This window comes from Crotalus tigris, unplaced genomic scaffold (genome assembly GCF_016545835.1).
Source record: "Crotalus tigris isolate CLP2741 ecotype Arizona unplaced genomic scaffold, ASM1654583v1 scf7180000018691.1937549, whole genome shotgun sequence".
NCBI classification, from domain to species: domain Eukaryota; kingdom Metazoa; phylum Chordata; class Lepidosauria; order Squamata; family Viperidae; genus Crotalus; species Crotalus tigris.
Genome location: NW_024097150.1, coordinates 772,562 through 795,838, shown reverse-complemented (window position 1 = coordinate 795,838; position 23,277 = coordinate 772,562). Strand labels below are relative to the sequence as shown.

Sequence of the window (23,277 nt, the reverse complement as noted above, 5' to 3'; positions counted from 1 at the left end):
CATGCCAGACAAAATTGCATTCTTTGACCAAGTGACAAAATTAGTGGACCAGAGGAATGCTGTGGATATAATTTACTTGGACTTCAATAAGGCATTTGACAAAGTAGATCACAACCTACTACTTGATAAGATAGAAAAATGCGGGTTAGACAGCATCACCACCAGATGGGCCCGTAGCTGGCTGTCCGGCTGTACTCAGCATGTGGTCCTCAATGGAACTGCATCTACATGGAGAAAAGTGTGTAGTGGGGTGCCCCAGGGCTCTGTTCTGGGCCCGGTGCTCTTCAACATATTTATCAACGATTTGGATGAGGGTATAGATGGGGAACTCATCACATTTGCAGATGATACCAAACTGTCAGGAATAGCCAATACTCTAGAAGACATGCTTAGGATACAGGAGGATCTGGACAGACTTGAACACTGGGCACTATCTAACAAAATGAAATTCAATGATAAAAAAAGTAAGATTCTACATTTAGGCAAGAAAAAACAAATGTACAGGTATAGTATAGGGGGTACCTTGCTCAATAATAGTAACTGTGACAGGGATCTCGGAGTCCTAGTGGAAAATCACTTAAATATGAGCCAGCAGTGTGCTGCAGCTGCCAAAAAAAGCCAACACAGTGCTAGATTGCATTAACAGAAGGATTGAATCAAGATCACGCGAAGTATTAATACTACTCTACAATGCCTTGGTAAGGCCACACTTGGAATACTGCATCCAGTTTTGGTCACCACGATGTAAAAAAGATGTTGATACTCTAGAAAGAGTACAGAGAAGAGCAACAAAGATTATTAGGGGACTGGAGGTTAAAACATATAAGGAAAGGCTGATGGAATTGGCTATGTCTAGTTTAATGAAGAGAAGGACGAAGGGGGACATGATAGCAGTGTTCCAATATCTCAGGGGCTGCCACAAAGAAGAGGGAGTCAAGCTATTTTCCAAAGCACCTGAAGGCAGGACAAAAAGCAATGGATGGAAACTAATCAAGGAGAGAAGCAACCTAGAACTAAGGAGAAACTTCCTGACAGTTAGAACAATTAACCAGTGGAATAACCTGCCTCCAGAAGCGGTGAATGCTCCAACACTGGAAGTTTTTAAGAAGAAACTGGACAGCCATTTGTCCGAAATGGTATAGGGTTACCTGCCTGAGCAGGGGGTTGGACTTGATGAACTCCAAGGTCCCTTCCAACTTTATTATTATTACTATTATTATCGATCATCGCACAGTCAGCCAGATGTTCAGACTGGATTTGGCATTTTGTCTACCTATCGAGTCCTTACCCAGGACCTGGGATAGGCAGATGTGGATGTTTGATGGTATTACAGATATCGTCGCAGGATGGAAGCAGTTCCTAATAAGGCCGCCTTTTGCAATTGACTAATAGCGAATTTGTCAATGCCAATGGTGTTCAAGTGGTGCTCCAGTTGTTTTGGGATTGCACCCAAGGAGCCTATGACTATTGGTACTACCCTTGCTTGCTTTTGCCACAGTCTTTCTATTTCTATTTGTAGGTCTTTGTATTTTGTTATCTTCTCCAGTTCTTTCTCTTCTATTCTGCTATCTCCAGGCACTGCCACGTCCACTATCCAGACTTTTTTGTCTTTCTTATCGACAATTGTTAAGTCTGGGGTGTTATGTTGCAGGTGCTTGTCTGTTTGAATTCTGAAGTCCCAGAGCAGTTTAATTTTATCATTTTCTATGACTTTCTCTATTTTATGATCCCACCAGTTTTTACTTACAGGCAAATGATATTTTTTGCAGATCTTCCAATGCACCATTGTTGCTACTTTGTCATGCTGCTGCTTGTAATCAGTTTGTGCAATCTTCTTGCAACAGCTTACCAAGTGGTCCACTGTTTCTTCAGCTTCTTTGCATAGGCGGCACTTACTGTCTGTTGCTGTCTTCTCAATTTTGACTTTGTATGCATTTGTCCTTAAGGCTTGGTCTTGTGCAGCCAGAATTAGTCCCTCGGTCTCTTTCTTCAATTTTCCTGCTCTTAGCCATTGCCAGGTTTTATTATTATCTGCTTTCCCAGCTATTTTTTTAATGTATTGGCCATGTAGTGCTTTGTCTTCCCATGCCTCTATTCTGTTCTTCATTTGGTCTTTCTTGTAGGCCAGTTTGGTCTCTCCAGTAGTCAGTAAGCCTTCCTGATATACTAATTTCAGTGCATCTTCATCATTGTTCTTCAGATATTCTTCCAAAGCCATTTTTTCTTCTTCAACCATCTGATGTACTTGTAGCATTCCACGCCCACCTATTTGCCTTGGTAGATAAAGTCTATCAATGTCACTGCGTGGATGAAGGGCATGATTCATTGTCATTATTTTTCTGGTCTGCCTATCCATTGCTTTTAGTTCTGCTTGAGTCCAGTCCACTATTCCAGCTGTGTACCTAATGACTGGGATTGCCCAGGTGTTGATTGCCTTTATGGTATTTCCTCCATTGAGTTTGGATTTTAAGATCTTCTTCACTCTCTTGATGTATTCACCTCTAATCTTTTTCTTGACTTCAGTGTGCTTGATGTTGTCAGCTTGAAGGATACCCAAGTATTTGTAGTACTCTTCCTCATCCAGACTCTTAATGTTATTTTCGTGGGGCATCTTGATTCCTTCAGTTTTCATTATTTTTCCTTGTTTGATAGTAAGTGTGGCACATTTGTCCAAGCCAAACTCCATTACAATATCTTGGCTATATATACGGACAGTGTTGAGCAGCGATTCTATTTCAGATGATGTTTTTCCATACAGCTTCAGATCATCCATATAAAGGAGGTGGGATAGTCTGGCAGATGTTTTTGATGTTTGATAGCCATGTCCTGAGTTATTCAGTATTGTTGACAGAGGAAACAGTGCAATAACAAATAGTAATGGTGATAATGAATCTCCTTGAAATATTCCTCTCTTGATATTAACCTCTCCCAGCCTCTCACCATTGATCTGCAACTGTGTCTTCCATTGTGCCATCGATCTTTGCACAAATTTTCTGATGTTTCTACTGACTCCTGTTATTTCTAGGCACTTTATTATCCAATCATGTGGCAGAGAGTCAAATGCCTTTTTGTAGTCAATCCATGCCACATTCAGGTTGGTCTTCCTTCTCTTGCAGTTTTCCAAGATCATTTTGTCTATTAGGAGTTGATCTTTTGTTCCTCTGCTATTGGGGCGGTTTCCTTTCTGCTCAGGTGGAAAGAGATTGTTTTCAACTAGATGCTGTTGTACTGCATCAGCTACCACACCAGTTAGTAATTTGAAAGTTGTTGGTAAGCAGGTAATTGGCCTGTAGTTACCTGGTGTTGCCCCTTTTGCTGGATTTTTCATTATTAGGTAGGTTTTCCCAGTTGTTAGCCACTTTTCAATTTCTCCTCCTTGTAGTATATTGTTGAACTGCTTGGCAATGAGTGGGTGTATAACAGTTAGATGTTTCAACCAAAACCCATGCAGTTCATCTTCACCTGGTGCTGACCAATTTTTGATTTTCTTTGCTCTTTTTTCTACCATTTTTGTTGTTATTACTAGTTCTTTCATTTCAACTTCTGTTTTATTTGCATCCACCTCTTTTAACCAAGCCGCATCCTTGTTGTATTTCTTTGGGTTATCCCATATCTGCTTCCAGAACTGCACTGTTTCTTCCTTGTCAGGTACTGACTGATTCCTTGCAGTTTCTCCATTGATGGATTGGTAGAAACGTTTCTGATTGGATTGAAATTGGAGGTTCTGCCTATAGTTTGCAATTTGAGCTTCATATCTACTGATTTTCCTGGCTATAGCTGTTATTTGTTGCTTTATTATTTCCAGTGCTTCCTTGATCTTCCTTGTTTCTAAGTGGTATTTCTTGATTAGGTATTCTTTGGTCTTCTTGTTCTTCAGCTTCTTTTCTTTCATCTGTTCTAGCTTGCTTGCATGTGATCTTAACTTGCTGATCTTATTTTCTAGTCTAACCTTCCATTTTTCTGGTGCACTGTTTGTTTGTTTTTCTTTTTGTTGATTTTGCATCCCAGGTATTCTGTTATAACTGCAGCTGTGCTGTACATTAGTTGGTTTGTTTCTTGCAGTGAATTGGTGCTTATACTTGATATTGCAGTATTTGCATCTTTTAATGCTTGTGCTAGCTGTTTCTTTGGAACAAGCTTCAATGCAGGTAGCCTTATTCTGTTGTTTTTGTGCTGTTCTAGATGCTCAGTTATTCTTTGTTTCAATTCTTTTATTTCTTTAGTTAGAGCAGCGGTTCTCAACCTATGGGTCGCGACCCCATTTGGGGTCGATTGACCATTTTTCGGGGGTCGCCAAAGAAGGCGATCCGCCATTTTCTCCCCTCAGGGGGCGCCGCCGTGCATGCGCGCCACGCATGGGGGCGCTGCCACGCATGCGTGCCATGCATGGGGGCGCTGCCGCGCATGCGCACCACGCATGGGGGTGCCGCCGTGCATGCGCGCCACGCATGGGGGCACCGCCACGCATGCGCGCCACGCATGGGGGCACCGCCACGCATGCGCACCACGCATGGGGGCGCCGCCACGCATGGGGGCACCGCCACGCATGGGGGCGCCGCCGCGCATGCGCATAACATTTGTGTGACGGGGGTCGCCGTCACACAAACGTTGAGAACCGCTGAGTTAGAGGGTTTTGTTCTTCCTGAGAAAGAGGTGCCTGGTTTCCAAATGAGAACAGTTGTATATCTCTGCTGGATTCCTTCACTGCCAACTCCCCCTGGTTTGCCTCTACATTCTGAATTACTACTGGTAAGGCTTTGATTTCTTTGCCCTGGGTAAACCTTTGCAGTTCGTCCAATTCTGTTTCTGTGAATACTTTATTTCGTGTTATAAATCGGCGTTGATCTGCTAGTCTCTGTTCTGTTTATTATTATTATTATTATTATTATTATTATTATTATTATTATTATATTGCATCATCTTACCACCGTAACTGAAGCCTGTCTGAATGAGATTGTTGAATGTTCAGTTGGGATAACTACATCACATTCAGACTCTGCAAGTTGACCTTAACTCACTACAAACAGAAAAGCAGCACAGCAGACAAAAGCCTAGACTATAATATCATTGTTCAGTTTATAATTTCACATTTGCAAATAACTTATATTTTAAGTTTACTATAATTTTTTTTTACATAGAAGGGGATTCAAGAATACAATGCTTTCTTATGGTACCAGGCATTCTTATGGTACCATACCACTAAGGTGACCAACTTTTTTACAATGAAAAGGAGGACACAAATAAATTGAAGAAAAAAATACTGTAAATAAAAGAAACATTTTATTCGTTGCAACAATAATACAGACAACTTGCATGTGCAAAGTTTGCCAGCCGGGTGTTTTGGCGCGCTCAGCAGCAATTCCTATTGGCTTTCGAAAGCCAATAATGGGAGTAGCACAGCTCATGCAAAAGTTGAAAAAAAAACATCAAAAAGAAGTGCCAGAACACCGTTCTGAGCATTCTATGAGGGAAAAAAAGCCCTGCAAATTAATCTTCAAATATCAAAAAGGAGGACATGAAGGAGGACACTTTTTGAGGGAGGACAGAACTTACAAAAGGAAGACTGTCCTCCCTAAAGGACGACGGTTGGTCACCTTAATACCACTCCACTACAGCTCAGTCTATGCATGAAGGAGAATAGCAGAATATTGTAGTTGTAAGACAGTGTTGAATATGCCCCTGTCCTGAGTAAAATAAAACAAACAATAACCCCTTGAACTAAAATTCTAGCAGCTCAGGGAAAAAGAGTGCTAATCCATTCTGTTCCCTTCATGTTAGTTTCATCATTGAAATGCAGTCCTTCAGTTTATCTTCTCACTCCTCATATCCTCCTCATTTGACTTCTTGTCAAATGTTAGGAAAGGAATATGCCATTTGTGTATAGTTTTGCTTTTAATGAAACTGTTCAGGACTCAGGAATACAATCTTGACAGCTTTAATAAAACTGGCTGCATTTGTTCTTAGATTGAACAATAAACTGAGTGAAAGCCTGTTGTGTATGTGTTTAATTGCTTTATTTGATGCCTGTAATATCAAATTATATTATGTTTATGTGAAGGGTATGACTCATTACAGATCATTGCTATCATTTCAAATACAATGTTTTCAGGAAAAGGGTTGTGGGGGTAAAGCTATGAATCACCGAATGACAAAGCATTGGGTGATTTAGAAAAGTGTTTATATGTTTGATGCTAATACTCTCCTCAAATCAAATGTTGCAAATTCAATGACTAGCAACATGCACATTACCTTTCTAAATCAGGCCAAAATTCCAGTCAGCCCGAAACCTGCTACTAGCAAAAGCCAATCCAAATACCTTCAGGATAGAAGACTGTATATAGTGCACAACACTAGTAATTTTTCCTGTTGTTTTTTTCCCCCAAATGGTATTCAAAAAGACACGGGGAACATGAAATTTCACTAAGCTACCATAAAGAAATAAATAAACACTTGTAGCATCAAATATTCCTGTTCTGTTGAGGAGAGCTTCCCATGGAAGCTGCATCAACTTCTTGGAGGAAAGACAAAATATTAATTAAACAAATTACTAAAATAAGTAAAACATTATCAGTACATTTGCCCAAACTGGAAAAAAATCCATCCTAACCTGTGCCAATCATTATTTAGAATTCTAAAAATTCATTTTTGAATTGAATTGAATACTTTATTTGGCCAACTGTGATTAAACACACAAGAATTTGTCTCCAATACAGAAACACTCTTTATGCATGCAAAGCAACAGAATTATAATAATAATATCAATAAAAGGGGGAATAAAGAAATTATTAATAAGGATAAAAAATAATACTACAGCCACACTGTAGGGTTAAATATACACAGACATTAGACAGCACTGTTAGAATTTATCATTTAGCTTGAAAAAAATTGCCATTTTCACAGAAGAGTTCCAAAACTATGTCTTTGCAGGAGAGAAGAAAAATATTTTGATCCACTTTTTCCAAACTGATGGATGTCTCAGTCTCTATCATGTCTCCCACAAACTTTTGGCTTTCATGATAAGGGGATGATCTAAATTCTTGACCATTTTATTGATATTTTATGCATTTTCTCTTCCAGACATACAATGCCCATACTTTGGAAGTTCACAAGCAGTATATAAAGTTCATGGCCATAGTTCAATTTGTTTTTAAATCCTAGTATTTGCTAACCAATCACAGTACCTCCAAATGAGGAAAATCCCATTTTGATAACATGATTAAAAACTGTTATACAGTGAATAACTTTTATTTGGGGAATCCTTTCTCTCAGAAAATAATGTGTGTGTGTGTGTGTGTGTGTGTGTGTGTGTGGAGTCTTCAGCTTCCAAAATGCCCCTTTGCGATTTTTGAGAATTCTGGAAGTTGAAGTCCACAATAATTGGTGGACCTCCCAGATTATTGATTTAAAGGAGTACTGATTTAAAGTCTTTGCTAAAAACAACAGAACCGTTTTAAACTCAGGTTCACTTGCCAGAAAGTTGAGGGTTCAGTAATTGTGGGAAAGTTCTTTTGGAAGTGTATCTCCACCCAAAAAACAAGATAAGTTGACAGGATACTTCCTCAATAATAGCATTAATGTTAACTCAAAACATTATGCTGGAAGCAGGAATAACATATCAGTGAGTTTGGATTTCAAAAATCCCTTCAACACATGGACACACAGACAGATACACATACATACATACATACATACATACACACACACACACACACAGAGAGAGAGAGAGAGAGAGAGAGAGAGAGAGAGAGAGAGAGAGAGAGAGAGAGAGAGAGTCTAGACTGCCCAACTTCAAAATGAAGGCATTCAGAAAGCTCAAAAGCAAGAAAAACATTATAGAAACTCCCTACTTATTTGTTCTGAGAGAACTGATTAAAAACACTCACCTACAATATCCCCACTTTGACCCTTTGACCCCAAACTTTGCAACCCAAATCTTGGAAAAGAGCCAGGGCTCTTTTAGGGCTCCCTTGACGGCAGGGAGCATGGGGGTTGTGTAACTATGTGGGGAAGCCGATCTATAGAGTAGGTGCTGTGACTGAAAAGATCCAATCCTAAACAATCAAAGTTTGGATAGGGTCATAAAATGTGTGCAACTAATCCAGACACACTCATATATATGTCTATCAGAAGTTTGTATCAATTGCTCAGCAGGTTTATAACTTCAGGGTTACACACACTTACAAATATTTCTTCAATTACAAGATCAAAAGGAGGTTAAGGGCCATGAGGGGTGCTTCATTATTTGCCTTACAAATAGATTTTGCTGTATAAGGGAAAAAGAAAAATGCAGAAAACAATATTCCAGCCCTGATATTCAGATAAAAATGTCAATTGGATTCTATTTGATTGATTATTATAGCTCTACACCTGTTTTGCCTCTCTTAGAGGAAGATAAATGATTTTCAGGCAGTTATATTTTGAGTACTTGAAAGGCACAAAACTTCTTCTTTTAAGTCAGGAATGGTTTACTTATATTTGATCTTGAGTGAAAGAACTAAGTTAGAGAAAATTAGCTGAAGTGGAAATCTCTCTGCTCGGGCTGATACTGGAGAAAGAAGCTAGCAATACTTTTTTTTTTCCTATTTGAGAGCCATTTTCTAGAAAATTGTTAGGTTAGTTTGCTAAGAGATGGTTAAGCATTATGCCAGTGGTGGTTGTCTATTAACTAAATAAACATGGCCATTATTTAGAGTCAGCCTAACTAAGGGCCTGCATGAAAACAGGCTGCATTGAAATGGATGAAGAGCCCTCAGCATATGCTAAGCACCAGGTTCTTGATAATCTCAAGGGTATCTCTCACTGAGATTATCTCTTTATTCTTTCATCAGCTGTCTCTTTATTCTTTCCTCTTTTTATTCTTTCATCTGTGGGGAAAAAAACAGTATTGGCTTGCTTTCTATGATGTCTTGCTTAGAATTTTTTAAGGTAAGGTATAGCAAGCGTCTCCAAAGACACTTGGAAACAGCATGATGAAACAATATATTGTCTCTTCTAATATTCAAACACATCTCAACAATATATTGGACAAACCACATCACAATTTAGGACAGTGGTTCTCAACCTTTTTAATGCCGCGACCCCCAACCAGTCGTAAGTCGAGGACTACCCAACCAGTCGTAAGTCGAGGACTTTCCCTTCCCGGGAGCACTGCAAATGCATGGTGCCACCCCCTGCGCCGGCTGAGGCGTAGCTGGCAAGCGGCAGAGACAGCGCAGGCTGACCACCGACTGGGCCACCAGCTGGCCCAGCCCAAGGGAGGTAAGGCACCCACTGGGCCCACATGCGCCAGCAACCCTCCCTGCGCTCACCGGCCTCCCACCTCCCACCCCTGGCCCTCTTTTACTTACATTTTTAGTAGTTGCTCAGCAGGGAGGGGTGGAAGCTTCCAGACAGCTCGCCTTCGCTGCAGACAACTTGCAGCACCGTTTGCAGAATGGGACTTTTGGCGGGCTCAGCAGGGCAGAGACAGCCTGGACAATTCCTATTGTCTTTTGAAAGCCAGTAGAATTAGACTCTATTCAAGAGAGTCTATTCTATTAGCTTTCAAAAGCCAATAGAATAAAAGGGAGTAGCACAGCTAAGGAAAAGGGGGAAAATGGCGGACTGCGTTGTTTGGCGACCCCCGTGAAATGGTCGTTCGACCCCAAATGGGGTCCCGACCCACAGGTTGAGAACCACTGATTTAGGATTACAAATCATAATGAAAAATGTTCTTCTTCAAACTAAGGATTTTTCTTTCAAAAGAATTAACCATCACTAAAATGTGATGCTCAGAATTTGGAAGGGGGGGTTGCTATTGGGATTTGATTTAAATCCCTTTTGCCAAGATGCATTCATGGTATCTTGAGTGGGTTACTTTCTCTGAGTTTTGACCCACCCAGAAATTATAAAGTAGTCAATAGGACTATTTTGTTGGGGGAAAGGGGGATATATGGACTAGTAAAGGTGTCTGTTTGTATTTTCATTTAGGAGCAAAGATGAACCTTCCCCCCAAAAGCTTATATTTCAATTAACTCCTTCTTATTGGAGTTAAATTTTAATGGTGGAAGCTGATCTTGTAAGTGGCTCCTCAGTTTCAAATATGATCTGTTTAGCCCCAATCAAAATTAAAACAAACATAAGAGAACTGTAAGCTTCTAATATGCACATATACATACCTGTCGTTGATTATAAAAATGTGCTGTCTCTCAAAGTACAGGGCACAGTACATATAATCCTAAATTGAGATGTGGTTTGTCCAGTTTTAGTTTAGCATGTACTATGAATCCAGCTGTTTATGGCTTACTCAACAAGAGTAAGCTAGTATGTTTGTGAATCCAATAAACCTGTTGTATGATGTGTAAGGTCAAGTAAGGTTTCTCCAACTACCATGAGAAGGAGCAAGGAAATGGACACAATTTCAACTGCTTAGAAACTAGAACACTACATGTGGAACGTAACACAGACTTATGTTTACATTCAAGATGTTTTAATCCTGCTGATAAATCATCCTTACATCATGTCATCCTGAGTCAATAACAAAAATAGACCCTTAATATTTGTATTCTAATATGTAATATGCAAGGAAGAAAGAGATGCAAAGCAGAGCTAAAAAAGAATGAAAAATATTATCAAGCCCTACCTCCCAAGGAGCGAAAGCATATGGATCTTTGCAGTCTCTGTCCTTGCACTGTTTTTGAATGGCCTTGGCAATTGCATACACTGCCAGCATAGTGCTGTGGATAAATCCTGGTTCAACGTTGGCAATGAGAAATTCCTCTCGCCAAAGGCTGTTAGTTGGGCGAGTGTGGTTCTGGGGCAAATTCTCTGTTGAATGGTTTGAAATGCACTTACTCAGACGTTGGTCATTTATATGGGAGCACGTTGACATTAGCATCGTATATTCCCTTAAGAATGTGTTGTTGCCACTGGGTGTGTTTGGTAGATTGCTCAAAAACTCATGGAAAGAGGACATGTTGCCACTTTTGAATGTAAATCCAACCACTTTCCCCAGGCGACTGATATTTGGAATGGTGCTAATCTTCACAGCCGCTGACCAGTTATCACTTGCAATCCAGGTCTTATTTATGTTCCTTTCTATTGCTTTTCTGAAAAGTCTCATTACGTGGAATTGCCTCAGAAAGACAACGATGACATTTACCCTGGTTTCCTTGACAATCTTCTCAAGCGCTTGATTTATTTTGCCGTGGATAGTGCTGTCTGAAAGATAAGCTGGCAACATTTCTTTAAAGGCAATGCAGACGTTGTTGGCCATAACCTGCAACCCAAAGCTTTCCACAGCCAGCCGCCCAAAATCATCATCGGTGGCAATGATTCCAATCCAGTTCCATCCTGATCTGTGGATTAATCGTGCCATTGCTTTGGTCTGATAGGAATCGCTGGGTACAGTGCGCAGAAAAGAAGGGAAACGCACTTTGTCGCTAAGGATTTCTGCCGTGGATGCATGACTGACCTGCAGAGAGGGCAAAACAGTTCAGTTATATGGAAACAGGGAGAAGTTTTGACTAGGTCACACAATATAGGCCATTATTTAAGGGTTATACCAGTGGGTCTTCAAACTTGGTAACTTTAAGACTTGTGGACTTCAACTCCCAGAATTCCTCAGCTAGTAACTTTTTGTACCATTATTTTAATTTTATTATGTTTTACAAGCTCATTAAATGAAAGAAAAAAAAAACCCCAATCAACTTGATAGTGATCACATAACATACTGACAAATGTCCTCCTCTCAGCTTCAATACATGACATCAATAACTGAATCCTACTGTGATCTGTTTGGCTCATTGCCAAAATGAGATGACACCTGATTGGTTCTCTAAGCACTCATGCTCATTGGCTACAATCAGATGAAGGAAAGCTACCTGATATCAACCTAAGCAAGTTGTGCTTCCTTTTTCTGGTTATTTGGCTATAACTTTTCATAGAATACAGTACAGATAATTGAACAAACTATGCTGCATTACATTCTTGATTAAATTATCTCTCCATTGATATATATTTTTATGGTACTACTCCCCCCCAAAAGTGGTGTTATTAGCCATCAAACCTCAAAAATACAGTTTTCCCAAAATGTTTCCACAATTTTGGCCACTACTCTCTCTCTCTCTCTCTCTCTCTGTGTGTGTGTGTGTGTGTGTGTGTGTGTGTGTGTGTGTGTAAAAATTGTAAGCAAAGTTAATTACTGACTTCTTAGAGGAAAATCTGAGAGTGGATAAGTAGTCCTCTGAAATACTCTGCTCCATATACAAAGCAATGCAACATGTTTATCTGGATGGATGTCTTAAGTGCCTACCATCCAGGTAAGAGATCAAGTGGTCCCTCCCATGTTTTAAATGTCCCTTTTCTAAGATTTTTTCCATGTTTTCTATTCCCCCCCCCCTTATCTTTCTGGGCTCAGTGAAGGATTGCAATTTTTTTAAAAGAACAATCTGAGAGTGAATTTTAGTCCTATGATGCAGTAGAAACACTGTAGGAGGAACACTAGCCAGGAGAGAGTCTGGCTACCCAGGCCCTTATTTATCTAATTATCCATCCTCAGAAAAGCTCTGTGATGAATGAATAGGGGCCATGATGGCTAAGCAAGCTAGGAAAAAAGTTCATCAATTCTAGCAGGAAGCCTCACTTGACAAAGGTAAGCAGGAAGGGTAGGTATTCTGAAAAATGCTAATTTTAACAAGTGAAAACAACAGGGCTGTTTCAGTGTTTAGTATTTGACATAGTTACCCCACTTGAAATGGTCAATTGAAACTCTTAAAAATACCAGTAACGTTGTCAAAACAGTTTGACTATTTAGGTAGAAGGTTATATTCACCCAGGGTTGGAAAAATCTTATAGCTGCCACACAGTGGCTCATTCCTTGCCAAAGCAGCTTTACTTAATTTCTTCAGAAAAAAAGCCTCTTATGTCCAAGGGAACGTCTGCATTGCTAAGTAGGTATACATTCCCAGCCTGAATAACTTCATTTGCTGCCAAACGTTTCTTACTGCTGGGTAATTTTCTCACTTTGAACATGTACCATTTTATATAAAAAGAATATGATCCTGTGAAATCTCCTCCATGGAAGAGGAGATAGAAAAAACACCAAGTAAACATTTTGCACAATATTGTACAACAAGTTGTACAATACCCAGATATCTAGGGTTGCAAACTCCAGGGGAAACCCATCCTTTTCTCCTGCAAAATAAAAAAATTATATGTGTGTATGTGTATGTATACATATGTAAAGCATACCTATTTATGTGAAGGCATATATGAAGAGTGAAGAATATTTGAACACTAGAAAGGAGAAAGAATGTATATTTATAGGTGTGTTTATGTATATAAAAATATACAGTATAAACACACACACAATGATATATAAGTGTGTATATATCCTGGACTGATCCCTAAAGTTTTCTTGGAAAGATTTTAGAAGTGGTTTGCCTTTACTTGCTTCCTGGAGTTGAGAGAGAGAGAAAGAGAGAGAGAGAGAGAGAGAGAGAGAGAGAGAGAGAGAGAGAGAGAGAGAGAGAGAGAGAGAGAGAGAGAGAGAGAGAGATTGGCACAAGGTTACCCAGCTGACTTTGTGCCTAAAGTGGGACTAAATTTCAGGGTCTCTCAATTTTTAGCCTGAAGCCTTAACCATTTCACCAATATGTATGAGTCATATACACCCAGAAAAAGGATAGTGTTGAGACATAAAACAAGCATGTATACTAAAATAATAACATTAATTAATGTAAGTAAAATAATGCACCTGATTTTATTAATTAATAATAAAATAATTTTATTTTATTAATACAAATATCACCTTCCCACATAGAAATGCATAAAATATATGTTTATACACACAGAGCCATAAAGAGAGAGAGAGAAAGAGAGAGAGAGAGGTAGGACAGTCCTCCTTTTGTTAGTTCTGTCCTCCCTCGAAAAGTGTCCTCCTACATGTCCTCCTTTTCAATATTTGAAGACTAATTTGCAGGGCTTTTTTTCCCTCATAGAACACTCAGAACGGCGTTCCGGCACCTTTTTTTTGGATGGGTTTTTTTTTCAACTTTTGCATGAGCTGTGCTACTCCTCCTATTGGCTTTCGAAAGCCAATAAGAATTGCTGCTGGATGCACCAAAACACCCAGCCCACAAACTTTGCACATGTAAGTTGTCTGCAGCGAAGGCGAATTGGCAGGAATTTTGCACCCCTCCCTGCTACCCAACTAATCTCTTGGTTAGTCCCGAAGATACCTGGAGGAGACAGGAGCGGCGACCCCATGGTAACTTTCTCTTGATCTTCGGCCCTGCTAGGAAAATAATGGCTGCGGGCGCAAGAGGCAGGGATGGCAGGGCTGCTGCGGGCGGGGGTGTGAGATGTGGCAATGGCCAGCTGCCCCTGTGCTGTGGAAGCCGCGGGGCCTGCTCTACATGGGGCTGCTCAGGGTTGGTGGTGGTGCTGGTGGGGCGGCTACAGGCTGGGTGTGTTGATGGCGGGTTGCCCCCCGGGGCCAGAGCTGGCACACTGGTGCTTTGGGAGCCGTGGTACCCGCTCTACATGGCGGGGCAGCAGTGCTGGAGGGGTGGCTGTGGGCGGGGGTGCAGCATGTAAGCATAATTACAATATAAAATGTTATTGTTACAAATGTTTTTATTATGCATTTATCATATTATAGTGTATTCTGTATTATTGTTGCAATGAATAAAATGTTTCTTTTATTTATGATATTTTTTTCTTCAATTTATTTATGTCCTCCTTTTCATTGTAAAAAAGTTGGTCACCTTAAGAGAGAGTGAGAGAAATACATCTCCTTCTGTCCAGGAGAAACAATAAGCCAGAAGGATTAGTGTCCAGGGATGAATCCAAACAAACACTGGGCTATCCCAGCACAAGCTTTGCCCCTTTGGGACAAGTGTTGTAACATCTCACATGTGTGTAGGAAAGGGGCAGAGTTTGCATCAAGCCATCACAGTGCTCACTTCAGCATTTTGCTGAAGCGGTTGGATTCTTTGGATTCCCTTCTGATTTCAGGGAAGAGTTTACCAGAAAAGAACAGAAGAGCGAGAAAAACCCTGTTTATACATTGCAAATGTTAAAATTCCCTCAGGCGAGCTTTCTTTCCCCTCCGAGGCATCCTTGCTTTTCAGCAAAACAGTCTACAGTCACGTGTATCTCCTGCCCATTCCTTTCCTTTCCGCAGCCTCTTCACCTCTTACCAGGAAGTGTATGAGGACTCCCTCAAGACAAGAAATCTTTCTTGCAGTCCATTTACCAATAATGAAGCTTGACGATTAAAATAATTTATGCGAAGAGAAAGAAAAAAAACCTAAGAATAAAATTGGGTAAGCATATCCATAAATCAGCTACACATTTCACATATACAGTACATAGAAAAATCTGGCTGAAGTTTAAGTAGCAGAATGGCAGCTGTCTGAGAATAAATAAAGGCAATTGAGGTGACCAGAGAGCTACGGTATTTAAATGGGAGGATATCTACTGTAAATGTGTATCAGCATAAAATGCATAATCAATCAAAATATGATTTACAATTTCAGTATTCCCTTAGCCACATGGGCAGAACCTTAGTCAAATGGAATTCGTTTGTATTTCCCTTCTAAGATGGATCTCACTGAATTGTGCTAAAGAGATTGTATTTATAGTTTGTGATTTAATTTCAACATCTGGAAGTTCCAAGAAAGATAAGGGAGCTAATCAGGAATATTTCCATGGGAAACTGTGCCAGATTTACAGTAGCTGTATATCAGTCCTGCATCCTTAGTCTGTTGCCTCAAATATTCAGTTGCATTTTCCTGGCCAAGTATGCAGTGTTAAGGGGAGGGAAACTCCAATTTAAATGTATTGCATTAGAGGAGGCTGAGATAAAATTATCCATAAGAAACTGGGGGAAATCAAATCTGCAGGAGCAAAATACATATAGTGTGTGAAATCCAGGTGCTGGTTTCAATGCTCACCTTGCAGCAAAGAATCAGGTTTCAGATACAGCAAAGAACCTGATCTGGACTTTTCTGAGGGGAAGGCAGACCCTGCATGGGCCTAGTAACCACTGTGCTTTGATTGGCCAAATACACATGCCTCATTAGTATAGAAAAGCAATTGCTGGGCCTTCTGTAGTACATAATTATCCTACATTCGCTGTGCATCTATATGGGGTCATGGCCTGAAAACTATGCCTAGTTATTTGAATGATTTTCTCAATGTAAACAACTAGCTAGAAGACCTCCAAGATCCCTTCCAGCCCTATTGCTATGATTCTAGATAATTTTAAAAGAAAAAAATCAATTTGTCAAGCATTAACTGTAAAAAATAAGATCAGTTGGCATGTTGATTTCTGCAGATAAGATATTAATGGAGAAAAAAGTTTTGTTTAAATTTGGTTTACATTACTTCCTATTTATAGTTGCCTCTCCTTCCCTCCCCCCGCCTTATTTCCACATTTCCAATCATGTTCTGACAAATTCATGGCTGTGCTGTCATAATGAATAAAAATGTACTAGAAAATGAGATGTACATGAGCCTCTAATCCGAGTGACTATTCCAATTAGAATAGAGTTGACAATTTGGCCTTTTAGATATTGCTGAACTACAACTAAGAGCGTATTAAATTTAAATTCATCAACAAAGAATTAAAGGGAGACTAGTATAGCTATTTCGAGCTATTTAGCTCTCATCAGCTAGCCATACCCTTCTGAGATTCGAACATGGGCCACTTGCATGTTAGGCAGTTGTATTAAGATGTATACAACTAAAAGCATTTCCAGCAAGCAGGGATAATAGTGAGGGATGTCAACCTTTTGTTGCACATCAGACTATAAGTGAAGAATCAGATTGCTAATTTGTCCTATATGTTCATAAAAACACTTTACGGGTAGCTCTTGACTTACAAAGTTTGATTTTGCTTGTCAGTAGTCCTTTGGGAAAATCGCAAATGGTGATCACGTAACCCCAGGATGCCTCAAACATCATAAATACACGATACAATACTCAGTTGCTAAGCATCCAAATTTTGATCACATGATGATGTTACAACAGTTCTGAGTGCAAGGATGGTGGTAAGTCATATTTATTCAGAACCACCATAATTTTGAACAGTTGTTAAATAAATGATTGTAAATTGAGAACTATTTGCATGCAGAAAGGTAGCACAGCCAGGAAAAATCTGAAGAACTTTTAGCTGAAAGAACTTGTGAGACGTAATTTCCTACTTCTCCCTGTTGCCTTTTCCAGATATTAAGATTAGCAATGGATTTCTAAAGGCTTGAGGGTGCAGTATCATGAATGTGGAAAAATACGTAGCATAAAAATACTTTTATCAAAATACAGATACGTTGCTCAGTTCTGTACAGAATCATATTCTAAATCCAGAAAGTTGTTGAAATGCAACTGCCAAATGCAGCTCCTTCTTAACTATACAGTATTCAGCTTCCAGTTATTCCACTGAGATATTCATTCATTTAGATTTTGCTGACTGAAAATAAAGATATGTTTCCGAATGACCTTACCTGTGGTATTAGCTGCAAATTCAATATTCTTGCAACTGACATAGACACTTCTGAATAAGTGGCTCCTATGACAGCTTTTACTCGGGGTATGTAATCTGAATAGTTGCATTTGAATTCTACCAGGTCTTTGGAAGCATTAAATTTGGAGAGGAACCTTAAAGCTGCAGCCATTGCCCTGGTGACTTCTGCACAAGTATCATAGATTTCATAGCCCAGTGTAATTCCAGGTAAAAGAGGGGAGTTGTTGATGATTTCTATGGCATGGACCATTGCAAGGCTCTGAAGAAACACTTGAACTTCAAAGCTGCCAAGAAATACAGAAATAATTGTTAATTGTTTCAACGGAAGCTATATGACATTATACAAATAATACACATCTTTGACAGAAAAGTCAGACCAAATACCTGGCAGGCATTTATCAATATTATTTGAACTCTCCTCTACAGACATATACGGTTAAATTTATCTCTGATTTTCAAAAAAAGAACAATACAAATGCCATTCTGCAGTGATTACCCAGATTAAATTACCTCTGAATTTTATAGGATGTTCGAACATGTGAGTGTATTTGCACGCATACTGATTCATCTGGGTCTGTAGGTTGAAATTCTGTAGGTTGAAATTCTCCATCTCTGATAGCCAAATGGACTGTTTGAATCAGACTATTAACAAAGGCAACAAGCAGCCTCCACTGCTTTTAGGTTACTGAGTTTCAAAATTCACTCGTTTTTCCTCCAAATAGGCTTTATTGTTTTCACATTCAAAACTAGTTCATCCTTTCTATTGCCTGGTGGAAGAGGGTTAAGAAGCTTACAATTTCCCAGTCTTCTTTCCTAAGTCCTTTAAGACAGGGAAGAAACTTCTTTTGAGGGAGAGCAACATTTATCCTTTGGACATGATACTGGGGAATAAGGGTGGGTGATGGTGGGTACACGATACATGTGCATGGGCACCTTGGATCCCTGCGCAAGCTTCTCTTTAACAATCCAGTTCTTTAGAAGTGTCAGAGTCAGGATAACTGTCTCATCATTGCCAATAAAAGTAGTAAGGTAAGAGGTCACTGGGGTAAAGGTTAAAACTGAGCAAGAACTGGTCAGGAGTTTAACTTTCCTTCCTTCCACCAACTAACTTTTTTTTGGAGAAAGAGCAATATGAACCAGAATTCCTGGAAAGTAGAAGAGATCCTTGCTTCCAATATTGCCAGTGACACAAGTGATCTTGCCTTTATCAGGATTACTGAAAGATAAGAATAAGGTGTCCTTATCCTTCTCCCCCTTTTGGTCAAGATCCTGATTTGAACCAGTCAATACCTACAATAGGTAAAATTGGCAGAACTCTAGATTTCCACATATTACAATAAATTTGGTTGAAGATCTTGATTAGTGCTCACTGATATCTAAAGTGTTTTGGTAACTGGTGTGGGCTCTTAAAAAACTATAATAGTCCTGCTGGCCTAACTCTTTCCTACCCATCTCTCCCAGTCTTACAAAGCCACCCACGTCTCAGGAAAATGGTCTGCCATTATTAAAATATTAAAAGAATAACAATCTTCCCTGTGGAAGATAGAAATCAATAATGTTTGAAATGTGCATAGCTAATCCAGAAGACAAGCTGACATAATCATTTCCTCATTGCCATAATTACTTTGCAAAATAATCCCTTTTGCAATCTCAATTGTCATACAACAGAGAAGAAAGGATTCATTTCAGCATCCCTTCTTTTTTGGGGGTTCGTGAACAATCCCACCCCAAACTTTATTTCTTCTCAGAGCAAATAAGTTATTAGTCTCTACAGTTTAAGAAATGGTTACACAGTTTTGAGTTACATGGCATGATAAAATCGAAGTGAGATAAGTGCCACTTCGGATGCTTCCAGATGTAATGCTGCATTTTTTTTTTTTACAGAACTGTTAATCTAGAACCTATTATTTCCCCAGGATCTTTCTTGAGCAGAGAAAGTTTTTCATGGGAATTGGAAGAAGTTAAGATCCCACTGCTGCACATTTCATTCAATAATTAAAACAGATGTAAGCCTACTTAAAAGAAATTAATTTGTTTCAAGGCAGGAAACACTGAAATTGAAAGTAGTTTGAATTAGAGATAAGTGGTGTGGATTTGATTTCAATATCATTATTCCATGCTCATTATTATTGGCACGTCCTCCTTCACAATGGTTATGCTGAAGTTCTAGAGCAGGGGTCCTCAAACTTGGCCACTTTAAGACTTATGGACTTCAACTCCCAGAATTCCTGGTTGGGGAATTCTGGGAGTTGATGTCCACAAGTCTTAAAGTGGCCAAGTTTGAGGACCCTTATTCTAGACTAGAGCAACCTTCTCTTGGAATAGTTACATTCAGACCAATAATTGCATTAATGTAACAATGTTTTCCTTAGCTTAGTGACTTCCAGATATATTGGAGCTACCGGGGTTATCCAACACAAACGATCATAGCAGTGGTGGGATTCAGCCAGTTCGCACCAGTTTGGCAGAACTGGTAGCTAAGTTTTTGTTGCCCAGGTTCAGAATGGACTTCCGGAAGCAGCATCCACACAGAGAACCAGTTGTTCACATATTTGAATCCCACCACTGGATCATAGGCCATGATGGCTGAGCATTCCATCTCCACATATTTGAAAGACACCAGTTTGGACAGGACTTTTAGATCTGGGCTGCAAAATTGTGATTCTACACCAGATGGCAACCAAGAGTTAGTATTTTCTGTCTCTCTTTGGTGCTATCTACTGGTCATCTGGCCAAATTTGGTATCTCTTGAGTTTGGGAAAAGCTGTTATGAATAAAGTAAGGGGGAGAATTTAATTACCCTTTAAGATGCACTTTGAAAATGCTGACAGGCAGATTGGTGATGATGGATTGCTTCCCTCTTAATATATAATAAAAAAAGCCAATCTTAGGTAATGTGATTTTATTTTGTGAAATTCTTGCTATTCCAAGCATGGCCTTTATAAATTCTTGAACAAGAATGATAAAATTAATGGGCTTCAATCCTGTATCCATTGGGGCTAATTGATCTGTGCAGCAAAATTCTGCAGGATCACTAGATGGCAGTAAAGAGGTAGAAATTGATGTACTTCTTGATGCTATCTAGTGGTTGTCCAGATTATTACAGTGTAGATCTGGTACCTTAATCATCTTTAGATCTGATATCAATCTCCAGACTCTCGATGAGATTCCATATGAATCATTATATAAAAGTTTCTACTTCCAGATAGTTTAAAAAAGTTAAATACAACACTGCAGCACAAAGAATATTGTATGCTTGGGCTAGATTCTGGTCCTATAACGTGTTTAAAGTCATATTACTGTGTCATGGATCTAAATATTAAAATTTGCAATTATTAATCATATACTATAAAAGAGATATAAATCAACAAAATACTTACGGTCCTTGTTTGTGCATCAGTACTCAGAAATAAGGCTTGTTGAATTCAACGGACTAATTTAATATAGTAATTTACAGATTAATTTTACAGCACAATCCTACAGTGTTGGCATAAAAGTAAACTCCATTAGATTTGTTTTTATAAAATCTGAGTAAGATAGATGTTGAAGCTCTACCCTGGTACTGGATTTTATCTGCCTATAGCAGTATAACAGCCTCTAATCATGCAGTCACTCAACTGACAGATCAAACTCCATCTTTTAAGTAAGAATCATTTAAAAAACAAACTAAATTTCCACTCCTCTCCCCTTTTGAGTAGCTCCGTTCACTTTGATGTCATTTTCCTCGCAACATTTTAATGGCAGAGAGCTGTTGTTTGTTTACTCACCCAGCGCAGTTGGCAATCATAGGTTTGAGGGGCTTTTCTCCAGAATGTAACATTTTGCCATGAATTGCAAACAAGCCTCCAATGACAATATCTCCAGGAGAACTGGCACCCACAAAGTCATCAGGGCTCCGGCAGGAGTGACAAAGAGGAGAGCAAATCAGGAAGACAGGTATCAACGCACCAAATATTGCCATAGTTCTCTTGCGTTTGATCTTTAGCTGCCTTCAGTCAGTTAAGCAAGCAGCTCGGCAAACAACACCATTCCTATTTCACCTGTAAATAACATAAAGGGAAAGGAGCTGTTCTGGAAGGCAGGCACACGCCTTAACCAAATGCTGGTTACCAGCTCTGACAGGTCTTGTTGTTTAACTGAGACCACTGGAGGAGCTATTGGGGGTGGTAGAGATATGTGTGTGTGTGTGTGTGTGTGTGTGTGTGTGTGTGTGTGTGTGTGAGAGAGAGAGAGAGAGAGAGAGAGAGAGAGAGGGAGGGAGGGAGGGAGGGAGGGAGGGAGGGAGGGAGGGAGGGAGAGAGAGAAGAAAAACCTTTCTGACTGAACAGGCTTCCTGAAGGTGTTTCCCAGATACACTGAATTATAACTTCCATCATCCTCATCTAGTGCAGCACACTTCCCATTATCTCCTACCTGCATTTTTCTGGAGGTTTCTAGGCTGATGTTGGTTGTGATAATGGGTGTATACTAGTCAGGTCCCTTGAAGTCACAAATGTTTGCAATAAATAAATAAATATAAACAACGCCCATTAATTTCTTTGCTATACCTAAATAATGAATACCTTCTTCCCTATGTGGAAGCTATGCCTGAGGATTTACTGGGGCTTAAGAGCAATTTGGGAAGCCTGGAGGACAAAAAAGAGAGGGAGGGGGAGACAAGAGTGAAACATTTAAATATATTAAGGGTGTAAATAAGGTTCTAGAAGGTAGTATTTTTAATATTAAGCAAAAACCAGGAACATGGAGGTATAACTGACAGGAGGGAAGTTCAAAAGTTAGAAAGTACTACCCCACCGAAAGAGTAGTGAAAGTTCGGAACCAACTTCCGGCAGAGGTAGTGAGTCAATCATCAGTAACTGAGTTTAAACATGCTTAGGAAGAAACACATGTCCATCATCCAACAAAAATTTTTAAAAATAGAATAAAAATAATTAAACAATAATAAATAAGTAAAAATGAAAACAAACAATAACAAAAAAAAAAAACCTCAAAGGGCAGACTCGATGGACCACTAGATCTTTTTCTGCTATCTGTTTTCTATCAGTTTTTATGTTTCTACTGCTATAAAAGCAGTCTTGCAACATCTCATCTGGAGGCCCAAGTGAGCAGTTTCCCGTCCTGGTAAGAGGTCCTGTTTTGTCCTGTTAGAATGTCCTCCTTTTTCCTGCCATTCAGGTGCTGTGGACATTTCATCCCATCATCAGTTGTTTAAGAGGCAGGGTTATTACACAAATACATAGACACGGCAGTTGGTTTCTAGTCCTTTTATCATTTGTCTTTTCTTGTCCAAAGGCAAACATGGTGAGTGAAGGACAAGGATGGTAAACAGGAAAACAAATGGCTGCCCTTTCTGCATCCTTCAATTGACCAGTTAGAAGAAAGCAGTGGCCTGCAGTAGGGGTAGGAGGACAGCTCAGTACCACTGGGAAGAGTTGTGCAGTTACACAAATCTGCAGAAGAGAGTAAGAAGGAAGAGATGGTGTCTATATAGAAGTCTCTTAATAATCTGCATCTTATTTATTTTTCTGTACTCCAGCCCAGGGAGAAATCCACAAGAGAGAATTTTGAATAAACTCTGTTCATTTCCTGCCCCATAATTTGTTTTCTATCCCATCTACAGTATCTTCTATGCCAGAGGTCCCCAACCTTTTGAGCACCAGGGACCGGTTACGTCGAGAGAAGTTTTTCCATAGACTGGAGGGGGCATGGTTTTGTGTGCTGCCTGCATTTTACAGATGGGGCTTTGCTTGTTTGTGCGGACCGGTTGCTGG

At 39.6% G+C, this 23,277-nt stretch overlaps 1 protein-coding gene across 1 annotated transcript in view; it reads right to left on the bottom strand.

Annotated features, from left to right (window-relative positions):
* The window catches only part of GPRC6A (G protein-coupled receptor class C group 6 member A), a 31,791-nt gene extending 10,119 nt beyond the window's left edge, over window positions 1-21,672 (bottom strand). Inside the window, exons 1-3 of the mRNA XM_039355555.1 lie at window positions 21,274-21,672; window positions 17,487-17,790; window positions 10,622-11,452 (exon numbers count right to left, since the gene is read on the bottom strand). Coding sequence (XP_039211489.1) covers window positions 10,622-11,452; window positions 17,487-17,790; window positions 21,274-21,467 — 1,329 coding nt within the window. The 5' untranslated portion in view covers window positions 21,468-21,672. The remainder of the gene's footprint in view (window positions 1-10,621; window positions 11,453-17,486; window positions 17,791-21,273) is intronic.
* Between the last annotated feature and the right edge of the window lie 1,605 nt (window positions 21,673-23,277).